Below are 20,518 nucleotides of genomic sequence, written 5' to 3' on the forward strand. Positions count from 1 at the left end.
GCCTATATTCTGTTTATATAGCTATTAATGAATTAATTTGTTTACTGATTTAATTATTTATTAATAAAAATGAGATGATGTTCATGTTTCAAACTATTTTATAAGCCTAACTCCTACAAGATACAGTATTGACCATATAGCCTACCCTTGAGATCAAGTTAACCTTCCAATAAATGTTTATTTATTTAATTTACAATTGATTATATATTTATTCATTTGTTTATTTACAATATCTTCAAATGTCATTTGCAAATTATTAATGATTAATTATCCTTTTGACCGTTATTCCTTAACGGAACCACTAGGTGCGCGCGTCCGTTAACCAACGTAAATCTACATGAGAAAAACCTGCCGAAAGGTGGCGGATATTTCCAGTTTCCAGTTTCCACACGCTCACAATAGAAACAGGTGTGTTTTCCTTTTCAACATATTTCCACATGCAGGTACTTCAAAGATGGTGCCCCCGGGGCTTCGTTTAAAGATATAAATATCTGGAAAGTTTCTCTGCAACACCCTATCGCTCAGTTTGTCTGCTTAAAATAGACCCAGAGAACGTTTATAAGTAAAGACCGCTCTTATCTCACACGCGTTTAAGTTCAAACTTCAGCAAATATGGACGGATTGTGATAGTGGCGAGTAAAACTTTACAAAGCCTCGCGTAACGGATAAAACATGTTTGAAGAGAGAAAGAGAGAGCTAGAAAGAAACAGTTATTGTTATGATTGAATCCCCTGAGGGAGACGCGTAACGTTAATCATGCGTAAACTCCTTCACTTCCCTATTCTGCCCACTCGCTTCAGTCCTTCCGCAAAGCAGGTGTTTCAAACAGCGTCTCGTTTCAGATGCAGAGGCTTTTAACTGATGTGCGTTTGCGCAAATTTACATCTTCCCATTTAAGTGATACAATGTCCAACATTCACTAAGTCAGTTAGGCTTAGATTTGCTAGGCTCCAGTTCAGAGGACATCATGAAGTTTAACGGGTATCTGAAGTTGCGCATCGGCGAGGCAGTGGACCTGAAGCCCACGACCACCTCTATGCGACTCGCCGTGATGTTCAACAAGGCGAACCAGACCCTGGACCCGTACATTATCGTAAAAGTGGACGAGTATAAGATCGGACAGACGCATACCAAGCAAAAAACAAACATGCCCACTTATAACGAGGAGTTTTCCGTTAACGTCAACAACGGCAAGCAATTAGAGTTGGCCGTTTTTCATGACGCGCCGATCGGATACGATGACTTCGTGGCCAACTGCACCATCCAGTTTGACGATCTGATGAAGACTACGAACAAAGAGGAGACTTTTGAAGGATGGGTGAGGAATGTTTATCGTATGTCTCTCCTTCACCTGAGACATTTCTTTGCTTTAAATAGCTAGAGATTTAATGCATGGTGTGGACATCTGACACTTTGAATTATAATTATATAGTTAGAAAAGTTCAGAACTAACAGGCTGTTTGCACTGATGGGACAGAGTGAGCATCTATGGATCTACCTGGTGGTATTGTGTTTGTAGAAAAGGGCATGTTGATAAGGCAAGAATGCCAGTAATAATGCTAAAAATAAACATCTTCATATCTATTCATTTTTTCTTTACTGATCTATACTTAGTTGCACACTAAAGACATAAGAAAAACCATAGTGTTGGATCATAAACTGTCAGCATACTAGAATACAAAATGACTGGGGAGTGTTGTATTTTATTTCAACACCTGTAACTGTTTTTTTTTTTTTTTTTGCTATGTGTTTCCAATTTTGATAAAATATTCCCATATTTGCCTACTCTAAATGACAGAAGTTTATACTAATAATTTATTATCAGAATATGGGCCTTTTGGAACGCTATGTGAAAACATGTTCAAATGTAGGCCTATGCATTAATTTATTGTGATAATCAAATTGACTTGTTCAATGTAAATATTATACCATCCCCATCACCCCCTACCAATTTTCATTTAATTTGAAACATTTTGATTCAAAATGTACATATACGTTTACACATTTGACAGACCAAAGTACTTTAGGTTGCATTCAAGGTATAGGTCGTTGTCAGTTCATGTATTCCCAGGGAATCAAACCCATGACTTTGGCATTACTAGCACCATGCTGCACTGTTTGAGATGGAGGAATGCTATGAAATGGTAAACAATAAGGAAACGGCAATTGAAACACAAAACGGCAACAGAAAAAAATATAGCAATACGTAAAATATAAGCAACTTATGCCACATTAGAAAGCGTTACAGCCCTCTCTATCAGTGGCTATGATCTTTCTTTTTTTAAATGTTGAGTTTATTTTATTACAAATGTTTTATGAGATGAAAAGCTTGTGTTATATATTAAATGACATGAGAATCTGCTGATTTAGGTTGGTTCTGGTCATACCATAATGATTTCACCACTGTAGCTCATTTATATTTGGTTAAATGGATGGTGTTGCTGCGCTTTCCGGTTTCCCCTAAACCTCACACTGTTCGTTCTCTTGTATTGTGATGTGTATCTTTGTTTTGTCGTGCTCTGTTGTATGATACAACAGAGCATGACAAAACAAAGATACACATTACAATATAATCACAAACATAATCAATCCGTTCTGTTCTGTTCTGTTGTATTCTGTTGTGTTGTTTCTTTGTTTAGTCTCTTTTGCTTTGTGCGGTTGTTTTTCCTCTGTGAACAGCAGAAGTGCAGAGGTTTTCAGAGAGTGATATCTTCCACCATCAAATGTGGCTTCACACTTACGTCCATGTCCGACAATGCATTGCAGTTCTTGACACAGATGCTGATGCATGATCAGTGGTTACAGTCAGTACAATTTGGATTCTCATTCTCTCTGTGGGGTTGCAGCTAAGACCAGCTGAAACTTCTTGCTCTGCGGTTTTAGCATGTTCTCTGGTCTAAATTTCCATGTCTACACACCACCATCAGAGCTAGTTCATGTTAGTGAGCGTGTTAACTCCACACTGCTGCAGGCCACTAGTTGTAAAACACTTAGTGTCAGCATTTCATTGACCAGGCCAAACATGCCTGCACTCAGCAGAAGTGGTGAAATTCTTCTTCTAACCTTATTAATCACCCCAAGTACTGTTAGTTCTCTTTTCCCATAATGCATGCACAGGAACATTATTTTTAGACTGACCGATCGTCTTGATTTTACGTGTCCTGACAAATTTGAACATTTGTTCATCTTGTGGACAATGACACAAACACTTTATTATTAGCATCAGGCTTATTTTAGGTTAAACTCTGTGTACATTTTAAGTGATTGGCCTAATTTATTTAAAGTGCTTGTTTAGAATTTATTTGATGTAATCTCAGTTAATATGAGGTCAAAAACCATTATGCATTTTAAAGAAATGTTTAAAATAGTTTTAAAATGTTTTAGATATTGTCACTGCTTGAAATATCATGTAATCCAGTGGATCTCTCAACCTTTTGCCACCCCCACAATATTTTCAATAAAATATTTTAGAGCTTGGCATAACTAGAAAAAGAAATATAGCCAAATATTAAGAAATATCTTGATTTTTAGTTGTTTTAGCTTATATTTTATGTTTGGTTTGTCTTACTTTAAATAATTTTAAGTCATCTTAAAGGCCCAGATATACTCAGGTCACGGCATTTTTCATTCTTTGTTTAGGGGTAAAACGACGTTCGAAATACGTGAGCAGCGATATACTGTTATCGAACATCTGACGGCGCCCACACTGCTGAGAGTGATGTTTAGATGAATATGTAAATATGTGCTGCGCACTTTCCTCTCTCAATAACAACATAAACACACAACAAAATTGATAAAACCGCAAGCATTTTAATAAAGCATAAGAAAGCATCTGATCATAGCATCTTGGATATGTTTGCACGGGCTCTATGGCACTCCAGTAGTCAGGTTTATTTATATCACTTTATACAATAGATAGCTTAAAATCAAGCAGCTTTACTGTATTAAACATGAAAAACAGTGTCAGTGTCTTGTTTCATCAGAAGTAGTACAACTTCATTTTCTACTATAAAGCAGCTCTACTATGTGTTCATGTCTGACATCTGACTTCTACCAACTGAACAGGCCAAATGAACCAGAAAAGGTTTCCACGTGAAAGAAGGCGCACGCCTACCTATTACATAATCGCCACATACCATTGGTGGTAAAGTTCGCTTTGGCCAGCTGTTTCGAAATCCAAAAACGAACTCCAAACGAACTTTGTTTCGGCCTTCGTTCTTAGATTTATGTATATCGGTATATCGGGGCATTGAGGCCCCCAAAGTGTATCGAGGCCCACTGAGAACCACTGATGAGAACCACTGATGTAATCTATGCAATATGCAACTAAAATACAAATTTCAATCAAGATTCAAAAAAGTTTTTTTAGTTTAAATGTTTAAAATAAGTCAGGAAATGTTAGAATAAGCGTTTCAATCAAAATGGAACAATTCCTTGAAAAAATGGGAGGGGGGGTGGGGTGTTGGTGTTGCAGTTCACACTAATGAAAGTGTACGCTACCATTCAAAATTTTGCCATCAGTATGATTTTATTAAAAGAAATTAATACTTTTATTCAGCAAGGATTCATTCAATTGATTCGAAGTGTCAGTAAAGACTTTCACATTGTTAGAAAAGATTTCTATTTAAAAGAAACGATTTCTATTCATGAAAGAATCCTGAAAGTTTTCTCAAAAATATTAAGCTGTTTTTAACATTGATCATAATAAGAAATGTTTCTGAAGCACCAAATCAGGCTGTTTTTACAGTATATCTGATCAAATAAATGCAGCCTTAGTGAGCATAAGAGACTCTTACCGACCCCAAACTTTCTAACTTTAGTGTGTTTGAACTTCATCCTCAGATACACGGCCTCTGCAGCTGCAGATCACAAAACCACTAATTAATGATACTCCACTTTCACTGTCACTGTCACATACTCCACTGTCTGGGCTATGGGATTTTTCTTTTGTCTTTTTTGCCACCAAGGTTAAGTCTCCTATTCCTGTGTGTATTTGGTGTTTGTGTAAAGCCTGAGGCTTTTGGGACAAATGGTATGTAGTGAAACCTGCAGTTCAAAACACTACACACAAGTAAGTGTATGAATGTGTGCGTGTGTGTGTGTGTTAGCTTATATGGGAACTGCCTTTAGGAATCCAGCAGTTTCTGTTATGCAATTTAATCAGTCAGTGAAACTAGCATTAAAAAAATTGTATAAAATGGAAGTTGTGTAGTTTAGAGAGTCTCACCTTCCGCACAGTCCGTGTGAATGTGTCTGCTTTCAGTTCTGACCAAATGAAAGGAAGTATGTGTGTGGTGGGGAAAAGATTATTCAATTAAAGTCAAATGAACGTTGCGAAAGCAAAAATTGTTTAAAAAAGCTAAATAAATGTGAAAGAGAGACAGAGAAGAAAGTGTTTAGCAGAGCTTTTTATGGCTACCTGTATGTATCACAATATTCTTTAAAATATGTTTTTATTTCAGCTGTTTTGCTAAATAACAGCAGATTTATATTTAGACCACCACCACCACCCCTTCACCCACACAGTCTTCCTAAGCAAGAGCGAACCTGATGTCATTGTCCGCAAACAGAAACACACAAAATGAGTGATGGGTAAAGAGCTTTTCTGATTGGCTAAAAATTCCGAATGGCTCAATAGTTGGCTACAAATTCACAATGTTTTCATCATTTAATCAGTTAAAATTTGTATAAAATAAAAATAAGATTGTTCTGTGAGATTTTCAGAGAATTTACTTTATAAAATATTTTATATTAACATATAGATCATATACATAAGTAGTTTTGTCTGCAACATTTCTTTTACCAATGACTCAAAAAAAAAACACACAAGCTCATTGGGTTTAGTTTTGTGTCACACGCAGGTCTACACTTGCCCACAAAATTGGTTTTCTACAGACTAGTGTTTACCACAGGCCCATGAACGCCCCCCTTACCTCTCGCTGTCTCTTTCCATTTCTGGGGTTGTCTTTCCGTTGATATCTTTTCTCTTTTTTGCTCTACAGTAAACTGAAGTCCAGCTGTAATATTTCACTTCTGCCTGACATTTACATTTTCGGTGGGGTAAAAAAAGTGTAACACTGTGTATCAGTGTGAGTTCTTGGGATTCCTCAATCCTGGAAAAAGTGGAAATGTCAGGGGGGGGGGGGGGGAGGCCTGGGAAAATGGTGTAAAATATTACAGTCTTAAAAGGTCAAAGTAATTGGAATTTTTATAGTCATTGAATATAATTTTTTAAATAAATAGTTCTTTGTCAAGAAATTACTCTTTCAGCCACAAATAACTTAAAAACTCTAAATGTATTGGTCAGAAAGCCTTTTTAAAGAATCTAAATGATAAGTTTAACATTTTTGTCTCTGCATGCCTTCACTTGTGTTATTTCTAATTTAGATTTTGACCATAATGTAAATAGTTCATGTAAGAATAACTTCATGTAAGTATTCAACATCTAAAGTTATATTTAATATAATTACATCAGTTTCTGTTTTTGTGTTTCAGGTTGATCTTGAACCTGAGGGCAAGGTCTACATCCTGGTTACTCTCACAGGCTCATTTATAGAAGGTAATTTTATTCTCTCTCATTTGCATAGCGCTTCCTTTCTGTCTCTGTCTCTCTTTCTTTAAATTACTTTAAAAGTAATTTAAAGTAATAGAACGTTTACTGAGTGTCATTTAAAAACTTAGATTCGACAGTCAGTCTGGCTTTGTTTGGACGGAAAGATGTGTACCGAGAACACACAGGTCGGTTTCATAGCCTCTGATGGAGTAAAATTTAAATATAAAAATCTTCTTGATGAAATGCACTGTCTAGGCCATGATAATGGGAGCACACACATGCGAAGTGCCTACTTCCTTCCTACTAAAGGAAGGAATCCTACTTTCCTCCCCTTGCTGTTGAGGTATCGGTTCACTAACTGTTAAACTGCTACCAGACTTGTCAACACATGTTAGTGGTGCTCTAAGACACACAAAGCCAACTTCAGTCAAAGTTATTTTTGAATCGACATCTGTCAGAGCATCTTATGCATGAAGTGTACGCTATGTGTGAATCGCACACTGTGCAGGAGGGTGTAAAGCTGGCTTCCTTTTAAAGGCCTGTGGTTAGGCCTGCAGAGAAGAGACTAGACCTAATAATACAAGTGAACTGGGGGCCCGTGATCTGTCGTTCTTCCCCCTCACATATTCAAAAGAATGTTGCATGGCATTACAGGAAATGGCTACGTGTTCTAAAAAAGATCATGATTCATGTTTTTCATGATCATGACGTTTTTTTTCTGTATCTCTGTGTTTAGATGACAGCGGAGGTAATGCACGTACCTATAAGGAATTTAATCGAAAACGGCAGCAGGCAGTTCGAAGGAAAATTCACCAAGTTAACGGGCACAAGTTCATGTCGACCTTCCTAAAGCAACCAACATTCTGCTTTCACTGCAAAGAATTTATATGGTAGTGCACCTAACACTTCATACACATCTTTTTTTTTTTTTTTACAACACTTTTTGTGTGAAAAAAAAAAAAAATTGAATAGCAGCATTATTTAAATGAGAAATTGAGCATTTTTTGATGGAGTTTCTGCGCTGACTTTAGTGGGGAAATCTGTGGAATTCTGCAGGAGAACCCCTGAGAATGCTACACTTTTACTTTTCATAATCAAATTAGCTAAAATATTTAATAAACAAAGACACTGGGTGACAGAGACATCCTACAAATGAGTTATTTGTATGGCTTTTCTATACAAACAAAGTTTATTACTATAATAAAAAATTTAGTTAATTAAAACTCAAGATTTTAAATGGGGTTTGTTATTTTTAAAAAAAGTGTTTTACAGGGAAGTTTGTGTACAAATGCTTAATGTGAGTGACTGCACAAACCTTTCATAAACGTTATGTGTGTTTTCTTCGTGTTCCAGGGGTGTTTTTGGAAAACAGGGCTACCAATGTCAAGGTGAGTAGACACTCTGTTTCTATATTAATTAATATTATCTGTGTTTAAATTGATTGTGATGCATGTTATAATCAGCTGTGTGTTTGTGTGTTAGTGTGCACCTGTGTGGTACACAAGCGATGCCATCAGTTTGTGGTTACGGTTTGTCCACGCATGAAGAAACCTGCCAAGGAACAGGTAACACGCAACCCTAACCCTAAAATACTTATGTAGTCCTTTTTGTGTGTGTGTGTGTGTGTGTGTGTGTGTGTGTATTTTCTCAAGATGGATTGATCTGGTTTTGCTTTTTATCAGTGGACATTTTTTAAACATTTTGCCCGTAGAATTACAGAGAAACACATAATGTTGAAAAAAAAGAAAAAAGACTACTGGCTGTGTCCTGATAAACAGATGCCATTTCTCCACTTGCTAGTCAGGAGAATAATTGCTGAAATGTATTATGTTATGCATTTGTTCCTTTTCATTACAGCCTACAAATCAGGGTTTCAGTATAAACATTCCCCATAAGTTCAACATCCACAATTATAAGGTTCCTACCTTCTGTGACCACTGTGGCTCTTTGCTGTGGGGCCTCGTACGGCAAGGATTGCACTGCAAAAGTACTCATTTCTTTTTTTAATTTGTCACCACCCCTTGTTCCTCAGAAATCCGTCCATCAGTCTTATTCATACTGTTTTGTGATGCTCATCTAGTGTGTTGTGTTTTTACGTCTGCAGTTTGTAAAATGAACGTCCATATCCGCTGTAAGGGAAATGTTGCGCCAAATTGTGGAGTCAACAATGTTGAACTGGCAAATAAACTGGCAGAAATGGGCCTTCAGCCAGGAGGAATGACCAAACGCAACTCCATGGTACGTTAATGTGCACACAATGTTTTAAAAAGTGAAATATGTGATCTGTCTGTCTGTGTGAATCTCTCTATTTAAGTTTATTGTGCTTTATTGACATCACACATACTGTAACTGTGCATTTTACATGGCTACTTTCAGTGAAAATAGTGCTAAAACTTTAAGGAAGTAAACAAAGAAATTAAGGGAAGTAGCATAAGACCATCAACAGAATAATAGTTAAATATAAAATGCCTAGCACTGAACAAGTAATAATCTAATGAAATCAATTGTTCTCTTTTTTTTCTCAGGGTCTCACTGGTATGGACACTCAGTTCCGGACGTTGAGTGTGAGAGGAGATCGAGGGGAATCTAAAAAAGAGCAGAGTTGGAAACTGGGAATCTCGAACTTCACGCTTCTGCAGGTGTTGGGAAAAGGCAGCTTTGGCAAGGTGTGTGCTCAAGTTCACGTAGCACAACGTTTGCAGACTATTTGTTACACAAAGTATTCACACGATTCCAGTGTGATTGTGTGTTCTTGTTACAAATGATTCCAATTTGATTTTTTTTTTGTCCTTATCCGAAATAAATTACATGCTAAAGTCACTCATAATTTAAAAATAAATTATTTTTAATTTCTTAGCTTTTCCAGTTTACAGAAAAAAATTATATGCTGAAAAAACATTAGACCATTGCAGTGCTAATTACTTCTAAACAGTGTAATATGCCTCAGTGGGCTGTGCTGTTTCATATTAAAATATTTGTTTTTTGTGCCACATGAATATGCCCTTACTAATTAAAGGAAAGATAACCCACATGCTTTTAAGTCATGCTGTTTATGCGGTGTGTTAAATAGGTGATGCTGGTCCGGTTGAACGATTCAGATCAAGTGTTTGCAGTGAAGGTCTTGAAGAAAGACATCATACTGCAGGATGATGATGTGGAGTGCACTATGACAGAAAAACGAGTGTTATCCCTCGCTTCCACTCATCCTTACCTCACTCAGCTCTTCTGCTGCTTCCAGACACCGGTGAGAGAACACACACACACACACACACACGTATATGTATACATACTGTATTATGTTCTCTGAATAAGAGCATGTAGTTTTTCCACATCATCGGTAGGTGGCAGTAGAGGATTAAACAGGTCAATTGTCTTCAATTTGTCTTGATCTGGGTTACATTCTACATTGCATTTTCTTTGTATGTATAGTTTCCCTTTTTGAATGGTGTGAGAGGACATATTTCCACTATAATCTGCTTGCATGTTTTGCTTGAAGCCTGTAGAATAATTCAGAAGTCACTGAATCCCCTAACAAATTTTTTAAAGCTTTTACAATCATACAGACCCTCTTGAAATATTATACACACTGTATCATTTGGTTACATTGTTGCATTTACTTACTCTACCCTAAGTGTACACAAGGTTTTAACAAATGTGTACACGCATACACACACACACACTGATTGCAAAAGGATTTAAGGACCGACTTCATGTTCATTCCAGCAGAACAGATCTGACATGATGACCTCTTAGGATTTATTACTGCAGAGCTCACATGAGCATGGATGTACAGGATCATCCTCAAGGTCTTGCTGATGTGTGGACAGTGTAATTGTAATGAGTAAAGGAATTTATGAACCGGTTTTTCTCTGCTCCTTCACAGCCCTGACACATGCAATCAATCTTATAAACCTCCACACGTGAGCGACATACAAAGCACACTCATGACCCTCTGGGGTCAGGTTAAATGAGATAGCAATGCAATGTGGCTTTAAAAATCGATGATCTCTGAGGGCCCCCTAGGACTGTTTCACAGTGTTTGTGTGCGTCAGTGTTTGCTAAGGTGTTGTTTGGTCATTAGCGGATGTACCATGTCATTTTGCTAGTCCAAATCTGGTCCTCTTTGCATATTCACTTAGACAGGAAGTACGTCTGACTGATGAAAAGCAGCCAACCACAGTCAGTTAAAGGGTTAGTTCACCCAAAAATGAAAATTCTGTCATTAATTACTCACTGTCATGTCGTTCTAAACCCGTAAGACTTTCGTTCATCTTTGGAACACAAATGAAGATCTTTTTAATGAAATCTGAGAGCTTTCTGCCCCTCCATTAACAGTCTACGTAACTACCACTTTCAAGTCCCAGAAAGGTAGTAAAGACATCATTAAAGTAATCCATGTGCCTCCAGTGGTTTAACCTTAATTTTATGAAGCGACGCAAATGCTTTGTTTGCGCCATAAAACAACACAATTTACCACTTTATTTACAAGATATTAATCTCCGACGCGCATAAAGTGGTAAATTGTGGGGGTTTTGTGGAAACAAAGCACAACAAAAGTCTTATGGGTTTGTAACGACACGAGGGTGAGTTATTACTGACAGAATTTTAATTTTTGGGTGAATTAACCCCTTCAAGGTTTTATGTGTGATTTAGGGGAGGATACATTTTGGATCACACCGCATTAACAGATTGGTCTCTGAACAACTGTACAGAAACACAGAAGAAATTAGTCCAAAAGGTGTAAATACCCATCTACCTTTTAATATTTGCACTTGACATAGAAATCTTAACACTTTTATTGAATTTTTTTTTTTTATGAATTATAAATTCAGCTAAATTGTCTAAATAATTTATCATTGTGTAATAGATAATTATAATATGAATTAAAAACATTTTTATTTAAAATTCCTTTTCTTTAAAAAGAGTTTAGCATGTTACATGAAATAATTAAAAATGTGAGATGGATTTTGCAAAAATTAAATAACAATCCAGACAATTGTCCCAGTATTTTGCGAAAAAATGGCACTTTTCATAATTTTTACTTTTCTTCTGTAACGAACAAAATGAGCATTTTCCTTAATATTTTGGATTATGTATCATCATCATCCTGTACATGCTAAAGTCATATCTAAATATGGTCAGATTTTCAGTAAAACTTCTCACATCTTGCCCTACTGATTATTTCACAAACTGAAAATGATTGCTTTTCGCAAGTGCTTTCCAGTTTTGTGTGCAACATGCATCATATGGTCAGTAAACTGACTGTGGGTGGTCCCTGGGTGTGCGGTCTGAGTTTGAGATATAGGCCGTGCTGAACTCAAGCATGCTGTCAATTCAAACTTATGATGCTTTTCATTTTAGATCACCTTCCAACCCTCATAATCCCCAAATCCTGTGTTTCCTGCAGTCTTCTTTGCTGAACAACAGTATTTATGTTTCTGCTTCATCTTGCTCTCCCATGAATCTTCTAATGGCTCTGACATGCTGGGTTAACCGTCTGGTTGCTTTAAAAACTGAACTAAGAAGCTGGATTTCCTGATGTTGTAGGTGGTAATCTAGTGTTTATAGTTGTTTTATAGCTGAATCTTAATCTTAACTTCTTAATCCTTTCACAGGACCGTCTGTTTTTTGTAATGGAGTTTGTGAATGGAGGAGATCTGATGTTTCATATTCAGAAATCGAGAAAGTTTGAGGAGAACAGAGCCCGATTCTACACAGCGGAGATCACGTCTGCTCTCATTTTCCTTCACAGCAAGGGGATTATATACAGGTTAGACACACACAAATGCAGAAATTAAAAGGATATTTCATCCAAATTGACAATTCTGACATCATTTATTCACCGTCATGACGTTCCAAACACTTTCTTCAGTGGAACACAAAAGGTAAAGTTTAGTTGAAGGTTCAAGCAGCCCTTTTCCAAACTACCCCTGTCCCTGATCACATTCAGTCAGTCAAATGAGTTTGGAACTGCATGAGGGTAAGCAAATGATGACTGAAATGTTCTTTCTCGGTTGAACTGTCCTGTTCTGTGAATTCTCTGAAATTCCACTTCCTTTTTAAATTCCACTTCTGTGTCCTCTGAGGTTCATTACCGCTATGAGACATTTTTTTTACCTCATTGCTTCCACTATTACAAACCTTTATCCACATGGACCTTTAAAGATGTAGTGCTTTACTGCTTTGACTGGGAAACGGCACCAGAACTGAAACAGAGAGCAAAATATGAGTTGATTTACAAAGCAAATGGCGTTTGTGCAGTTACTGTGGACTGAATATGAATTTATGATAAAGTATAAACATTATTTTGGAATGTATGTGTATGTGAGAGGTAAATAACTATTTTGACATGAAATGCCATTTGTAATTTATCTTTAAGAAGGAAGTGATTTACCAAGTGATTTTCATGCAGTGGTTTACCAAGTAAACAAAAATATTAACATATAACATTTCTCTCTCTCTCTCTCTCTGCCATAATGGTCTGAATCTGGGCATATTGTTAAATGTGTTTGTGTATTATTTCAGGGATCTGAAGTTGGATAATGTTCTGCTGGATAAGGATGGTCATTGTAAGCTGGCTGATTTTGGCATGTGTAAGGAGGGAATGTTTGAGGGTGTTGTCACGGGTACCTTTTGTGGAACTCCAGATTACATTGCTCCAGAGGTGATTCAAACACTCCATGACATTCTATCTAGCAATCCACGACTGTCTAAAATAAACACAAAATTATGCATCACAGAATTCTAGCATAATCAGAAGTGTGTGTCGGAATGACTTTAAGATGCCAAGTCAGACATTCTGCTCAGAGCTGTTCACATTCATTTCTATGGCAACACACAACGCAAATATGGATCCTTTTTTGGCTTTGATGTTATTAAAGGTTTAGTTCACCCAAAAATAAGGTGTTGTTTGGTCATTAGCGGATGTACCATGTCATTTTGCTAGTCCAAATCTGGTCCGTTTTGCATATTCACTTAGACAGGAAGTACGTCTGACTGATGAAAAGCAGCCAACCACAGTCAGTTAAAGGGTTAGTTCACACAAAAATGAAAATTATGTCAGTAATTGCTCACTGTCATGTTGTTCCAACCCCGTAAGACTTTCGTTCATCTTTTGCCTTTCTATCAGCTCAAACCAGTCTGGCCATTCTCCTCTGATCTCTGGCATCAACAAGTATCACCCACAGAACTGCCACTCACTGGATATTTTCTCTTTTCAGACCATTCTCTGTAAATGTTAGAGATGGTTGTGCGTGAAAATCCCCATAGATCAGCAGTTTCTGAAATACTCAGACCAGTCCGTCTGGCACCAACAATCATTGGTCACTTAAATCACCTTCCCTATTCTGATGTTCATTCATCTTGACCATGTCTACTTGCCTAAATGTATTGAGTTGAATAATATAATATAGTATAAATTATATAATTCTATTATATATTGTAGATATAAACTGTATTGTAGATATAAACTGTATGCTTCTAATTGGTGTCTATCTTTTTGGTGAAAAGATGTACATAAATGTGTGATCAAGGTGTGTGTGTGTCTGAGAAAGAGATGGTAGGATGTCGTAAATGTATTAAATGTGATTTTCATATGGTCCTATAGATCCTTCAGGAGATGCTGTACGGGCCGTCGGTTGATTGGTGGGCTCTTGGTGTACTTCTGTATGAGATGCTATCTGGCCATGCCCCCTTTGAGGCAGAGAATGAGGATGACCTTTTTGAGTCCATCCTGACCGAAGAGATCATCTACGCGTCCTGGCTCAGCACAAATGCCGTGGGCATACTGAAAGGGGTGAGCTGCTCAGTGTTCGCTTAAGAGTCCTGGAGTCATACAGACATGAATTGCCTTGAACGGAGCAGTGTCTGCTTAAATGTCCTGATTGGTGGGAGGCATATGGTGTGAATTAAACTCTGTTCATGCAACAATGAACATCAGTAAACAGTAAATACCTCCCATCTGATCTCTCTCTGTTCCTCATGCTTTTTCCCTCTCTTACATAACTATATTTAGCCTCGATCCACAATCCACTGCTCTCACATGACTAGCTAAAAATAAAGACTCTTCACATCAAATATACACAGGCACACAACCCCCCTTCTCTCACTCTATAGTGTTTGCTCTCACTGTGAAGCATAGTACCGGTAGTAGTATTGCTGGGGATGATTTTTTGAATTATTGAAGGACCAATAAATTCCCAGTTGAATCTGGAAATTCTACAGCAGAATGTCACGATATTTGACTGGAATGAACAATACTGAAAACCTGAGTCATTCAACATGACATTGAATTACAAGAGTCAAAGAATAGATCAATAGAGTGGCTAAAAAGCGTCCTATTTTTGGAATGGCAGACCTCAGTCCTGTTGCACTGCTGTGCTATTATCTGATGTAGACGGCCCAGAAAAACACATTAACCACTGTAAGAAACAATGGACAAAATATCATATTGGTTATATATATATTTTTTAATTTACATTATATATATTTTACTTTATTTTGATCAGTATCGACCATGCATGCTAATTTTCCCCTATATATTTATACATTGAGATTACCTTTTCTGTCATCCAACGCTCACCAAAAGTTAATCTTAAAAACCCTAATAACTTAGTAATGCTTTTAAATGTAATCTTTAGTAAATCAAAATGAACCATTTTTTTAATGCGCATAATTCCTAAATTCACATTTAGTATTCTATTAATTTAGACAAAACAGTATAGAATTTTATATATATATATATATATATATATATATTATTATTTTATTTTTTATGGTGTTTTTATGGTGTTTTTGCTCTGTAAAACTGGATGATCCCTCTGAACAACATTGTTTAGAGTCGATGATGTATGGTACCCAGCTGCACTTCCTAATGGGTGTCAGATTTATCTGATGTGTGTGTGTGTGTGTGTGTGTGTGTGTGTGTGTTTTAGACGACCATAGAAGTAGGTCCGGAGTTGATTTGATTTAATCTGATTTGGTTAAATTTGATAGCACACATTGATACTCTCGACACAATGTCCCACAAGTGATTGTGTGTTGTTATATACACGTTCTCGTGGGAGTTGAGTCTGATACTGTAGGTTTAATCTTACTTTGGAGATTTGATAGGATTCACAACATTCAATAGCTTTGGACACTTTCTTTTTCTTTTTTTCTTTTTACTAGTGATTTTGTTTTTTGAAACCTAAACTGAAATATACAGTGTCTGGTGTGTATTGGCTTTCACATTTAACGTATATGCATGTTTTAGAGACACATGCATGATGACAATTTTTTTGGTTTTATTTTGCTCAGTTTCTGACAAAGAATCCATCCCGCCGTCTGGGTTGTGTGGCTGCAGAGGGTGGAGAGACTGCTGTGACCAGTCACCCATTTTTTACTGCCATTGACTGGGACAAACTGAACCGGCGAGAGCTCGACCCTCCATTCAAACCCAGAATTGTGAGTGAAAAATGAATAATTATAATATACTGTAAAAGTAAATGCAGATTTATAATTTTATATTTTAAAATCTAAAATCCTTAGAAAACTGCAGAAGATGTGAATAATTTTGATCCAGACTTCACTCAAGAGGATCCTACTCTTACGCCCATTGATGATGACATCATCCCATCCATCAATCAGGATGAGTTCCGTGACTTCTCCTTTACCTCTCCTGAACTCGTTTCGAGTCAAAGCAGAGCCGAAGAAACGTGCGATGTCTTAAAGAAGGAACGGAATGCAGGAGAATTCTCTGATGTGATAGAACCAAATTAATTTTGACATTGGAAACATTTGCCAGAGCATTCTAAAAGAACATTTGGATTCCAGTTTATTGAAACTTGGCCTATGCTTTAGCACAACAGTTTAATTGTCTTTTGTGTCAGACGCATAGTGAGTGATACGCAAAGATCTCCATGAGACGCTCTTTAACCAGAAGACACCGGTTTACACCAATCCGAACATGAACTGCTCCGTATCTAATAGTGCTCATATCTAAATATTTAGGAAATTTGTTTGGACCCCCTCTGCACTTAGTGTCTCTAACACCATCTGCCATGCAGAACAGAAGCATCACTAATTCTGTCAGAATTGTTCTGTTGTCAAGAAACCAGACTCAAAATCAGACTCATGAGAATGTATTTCAAATGGAAACTCTAGTTTTGTAAAATATTTTCATACATTTCATTGTTCATCTATGCCGTTTGTTGTTTTGTCTATTAGTTTGTTTGTTTGCTATTATGGTTAAGGTCAGAATTTCACCCATGATTCACTCCAGCATCTGTAGATGTATTTTATTGTTGATAAAGGTTACATTATTGAGTTCTCTTAGACCTTTTGTCTGTGACTCCCTCAGAAGACATCTCCTTTCTGTTGTTCTGAGGGGTTAAAGGTGAACACACTCGGGTGAAACGGTGACCATTTTCAATTTTTTATATTGAGGCCAGTGGCACTTCCTCATCATTCTTTAATGTTGTTTATTTGGATCTTCTCAGTCCGAGCAGAGCAAAATATCTGTTGGCGTTTGCTTTCATGTCTCAGCATATTTGCCACTGATTTCCCATTATTACTTTTTGTGCAGTAGGTTCAGTTGTGAAAACAATCTGTAAGAAAGCGCAAACAACTTAGTAATCACCATCAAATACATTCGGATATAGTATTCTTTCTAAAAAAAAAACATATATTTTTTTCAGACACACTTTCATGGCAGTTTGTAACTAATTGAATTCTACTTGCGCCCCACTGATGGTTAGATGTTGAGGTGGACCTTCAAGCTTGCTTTTTTTCTTCTTCGAACGTTTCCATATGAATCGCATAGTATGAATTTGTACAAAATCGCCACCTCGACAGTAAAGTTCCTGACAGTAAATTGATGCCTCGTTCTATTTATGACATAATCTACACGCTTGCGCTACCTCTGACACGAAGGACAAATGGATTTTCAGTGGTTGCATTGACAGCAGTGTAGGCACAATATCAGACTGGGAGACCAGCTAAGACCAAGAAACAAGCTTAGACTGGTTTAAGCAGGTTTTTTTCATGAGGGTGATGCCACAGCTTGCATTAAATCAAACAAGAAAGCGTATTAAGGTTGGTTGCTTGCAAGATAGTCAATCTATGAGGAAAACATTAACCTAATGAGAATAGTAATGAGTATATTGAGTATTCCCTGAACATTTTCTATTTTCCACTACCTCAGTAAAAACCACCGTGACCGTATAAGACAGAACGGTTGATTTTGCCATATCATGCTTACGCCGTTTTTCTAGCGGTGGTGAATGGAGCCAAATAAAGATTAACAACAGATCTCTGATCTTGAGTGAGAAAAACATTGGAGATGTCATGGGAGATCCCATTAAGCAACTTGCCCTTACAAGTCTCTCCCAGCCCCAATTACACTAGAGGAAGGTTTCCTGGAGAATCAACGTCAGCAGCCCACTTTCCTGTGGGAGATAACAACCCTGAAAACCAAGAAACACAGCGCTGACTTATGTGTGTAGAGTCATTTACACTTATTGGCAATGCGGGGTAGGCAGACACAGAAATCTTTATATGGTCAAGGACACTCTCTTGTGGTGCTTCAATGACTCCTCTTATAACGGCCTACACACAGGAGTTTCCTGATCCTTTAATGCAAGTTACCACAATTTTTCTTTGTATCTTGCTTAATATCAATCTTTTATACATATTTCATCATCTCTCCATCTTTTGCCAAACACATAGTAGGCTACTGTGGCCCTTTGTGTAGACCCATTCATTGTGAATGCTGGTGATTGTTTCTCTTTCCAGTAAAGCTGCTGGTCTGTAAGATGGCTGATCTCTTCACATCAGACCATTCATGCTGTAAGATTGTTTGTTTCCTGCATGATTTGCTTTTTTCCCATCGGTGCACTATGAAATGCAATTTCTGTAATACTGTCTCCGGGTTTGAATGGCTCTTGCTTGACTGCCCATGCTGACAGCCTTATTTTGTATATACATTTTTTTTTTTCCAATGACAAATATGGTACATTTTAGGGTTTCTTCTTAGGTTGTATTTCTTAATAATGCAACCAAATTTTTATAACAATAAGAAATGTTTCTTGAGCACCAAATCAGCATATTGATTTATGAAGGATAATGTGACACTGAAGACTAGTAATGGAAAAAAACAGGAAAAAAATAAATGTCAAAATGTATATTTTAAAAAAAAAAAATTGCATTAATATTTCACAATATTACTAGTTTACTCTATTGTTGATTAAAAGCAGCATAAGGGACTTTATATATATATATATATATATATATATATATATATATATATATATATATATATATATTTGATAGCATATACAGTAAACATTATAGATGATGCATGCAACACGTTGGTTTAGAATGCAAATCAATATAGACAAATCGATCAAGCTGATAACTGTATGGCCCTGATTTAATTGTCAGTTTGTGTATTGGCGACAGACTGCTGTCCTCCCCACTTGCATTGCATCTAAACTCATTCCAGCTGTTATAAAATTAGCTTTCTGTAATGCGTCTCTTAAAGGCCTTGGTGACAGATCAGTTTCCAGCCGTTCCCAAGTCCAGTGGGCCATAATTACATTTTATTGATTTTTCTTCTGCTCGTACGTATCCCTTTTATTGGATGCATAAAATCCATTTCAGTCTTAGCACCACTTCAGCTCCAAAACCTTGTCATGAACCAATTTTGTTTATTCTATTGATTTCTTTCTTGATAAATGAAGGGTGTAACGATTAGGTCAGGAGTCCCTGTGGATAGAAAAAAAGACATCAAGACATCTTCAGATGTGTCAAAGCTACACTCATTGTGCTTTAAGAGGCAATTGTGTGCAAACAGTAGATCAAGCTTGACAGGGCAATAATACGTGCACGTATTTATAGCTTGATGTTCATTGTACTACATCAACGAAGTGCAACGCAAAAGATCTTTGCATGTTTCTCTGATCCCTCCCTTCAAAGTCCCTTGCGTCCATTCAGCCGCTGCTGAGGGATGGAGAGATCATCTCTGAAGAGGAGGATGAAGGAGATTACTGGAGATTAGAGTTGGCACGTGTCCATCTGCTTTCCTCATTCATATACACATCACAGTTCTTTACAGCAATCCAGCTGAGGCAATGCTAATAAATTCAAAATGTAATTTCGCAGAGACCCTTTCATCCAAACACAATGTATAATAGACATGGCAGGAACAGTCCCTGGGCTGGAAACTATACCAGAGCAAATGTTTCCCTCAAGGACACAGTGGAGACGGAGCATGGCCATGAACTATTTTATCCCTGTTGTTTGCTCTCGCTTCAATATCCCCTGAATTCAAATAGTAAACTCACTCCAAACCTGAAGTTCCTTGAATTTTGTGCATGATCTGTAATTGTGATTTTCAAAACATTACAGTGAGAAAGGTCAACACACTCTCACTGGATTTTTATAACTATTTTACATTTTAGCGAATTAGTAGTTATAATTCCATATGAGCTCATTTGTATACATTTTCATACAATCTTTTTATGCCCTACTGATGGGGTGGACTTTTTTCCCAAAAATGGTAGGCTTTGTTTCCGTACGAACCAACATACGTTTTCTCATTAGATCAGTTTGGAAAGGTATAATATATCATTCAAATATTCTGAAGAGAATAAAAAAGAACAGTGTTTTAAAAAATTGCAGATGTTTAAATAGTCATGTCTAAATGATTGCTAGAGGAAATCAGAATCCACACCAGTGTTAAGGCCTGTTTCAGGGAAATGTTCTGAGGTTTTTTTTTCCAGTGGAAAAGGATGAGACACAAGGGTAAATGCTGGTCTGCACGTCCCGTCGTGGTCACAGGGCTGGAATCTGGGGAAAAAAACATCCTTCCAGAATTTTCAGGGGCTGGAAAATGTTGGTTGACATGCCTCTTTCAATATGGAAAAGAAAGGGACCTTTTATAGTTAATGCATGTCATTAATAAAATTATGAAAGAATAATATTGCA

At 37.0% G+C, this 20,518-nt stretch overlaps 1 protein-coding gene across 1 annotated transcript; it reads left to right on the forward strand.

Moving 5' to 3' along the window:
- Positions 1 to 370: 370 nt before the first annotated feature.
- On the forward strand, positions 371 to 16,862 carry prkcha (protein kinase C, eta, a). Its single transcript, XM_084390905.1, has 14 exons — positions 371 to 1,318; positions 6,496 to 6,559; positions 7,290 to 7,443; positions 7,907 to 7,941; positions 8,036 to 8,118; positions 8,411 to 8,540; positions 8,658 to 8,791; positions 9,079 to 9,219; positions 9,624 to 9,797; positions 12,169 to 12,323; positions 13,079 to 13,217; positions 14,160 to 14,348; positions 15,851 to 15,997; positions 16,082 to 16,862. Exons 1-14 carry the CDS (start codon positions 968 to 970, stop codon positions 16,310 to 16,312), a joined length of 2,127 nt encoding a protein of 708 aa, XP_084247031.1. The 5' UTR covers positions 371 to 967; the 3' UTR covers positions 16,313 to 16,862.
- The last annotated feature ends 3,656 nt before the right edge of the window (positions 16,863 to 20,518 follow it).

Source organism: Rutilus rutilus, assembly GCF_951802725.1.
Source record: "Rutilus rutilus genome assembly, chromosome: 20".
Lineage (NCBI taxonomy): Eukaryota > Metazoa > Chordata > Actinopteri > Cypriniformes > Leuciscidae > Rutilus > Rutilus rutilus.

What these genes read in the sequence shown, in the direction of transcription:
- prkcha (XM_084390905.1), top strand. Translation starts at nt 968, where the DNA reads ATGAAGTTTAACGGGTATCTGAAGTTGCGCATCGGCGAGGCAGTGGAC. An exon ending in ACAGGGCTACCAATGTCAAG is followed by an intron (nt 7,942 to 8,035) that starts GTGAGTAGACAC and finishes TTTGTGTGTTAG; the next exon opens with TGTGCACCTGTGTGGTACAC. An exon ending in AGCAAGGGGATTATATACAG is followed by an intron (nt 12,324 to 13,078) that starts GTTAGACACACA and finishes GTATTATTTCAG; the next exon opens with GGATCTGAAGTTGGATAATG.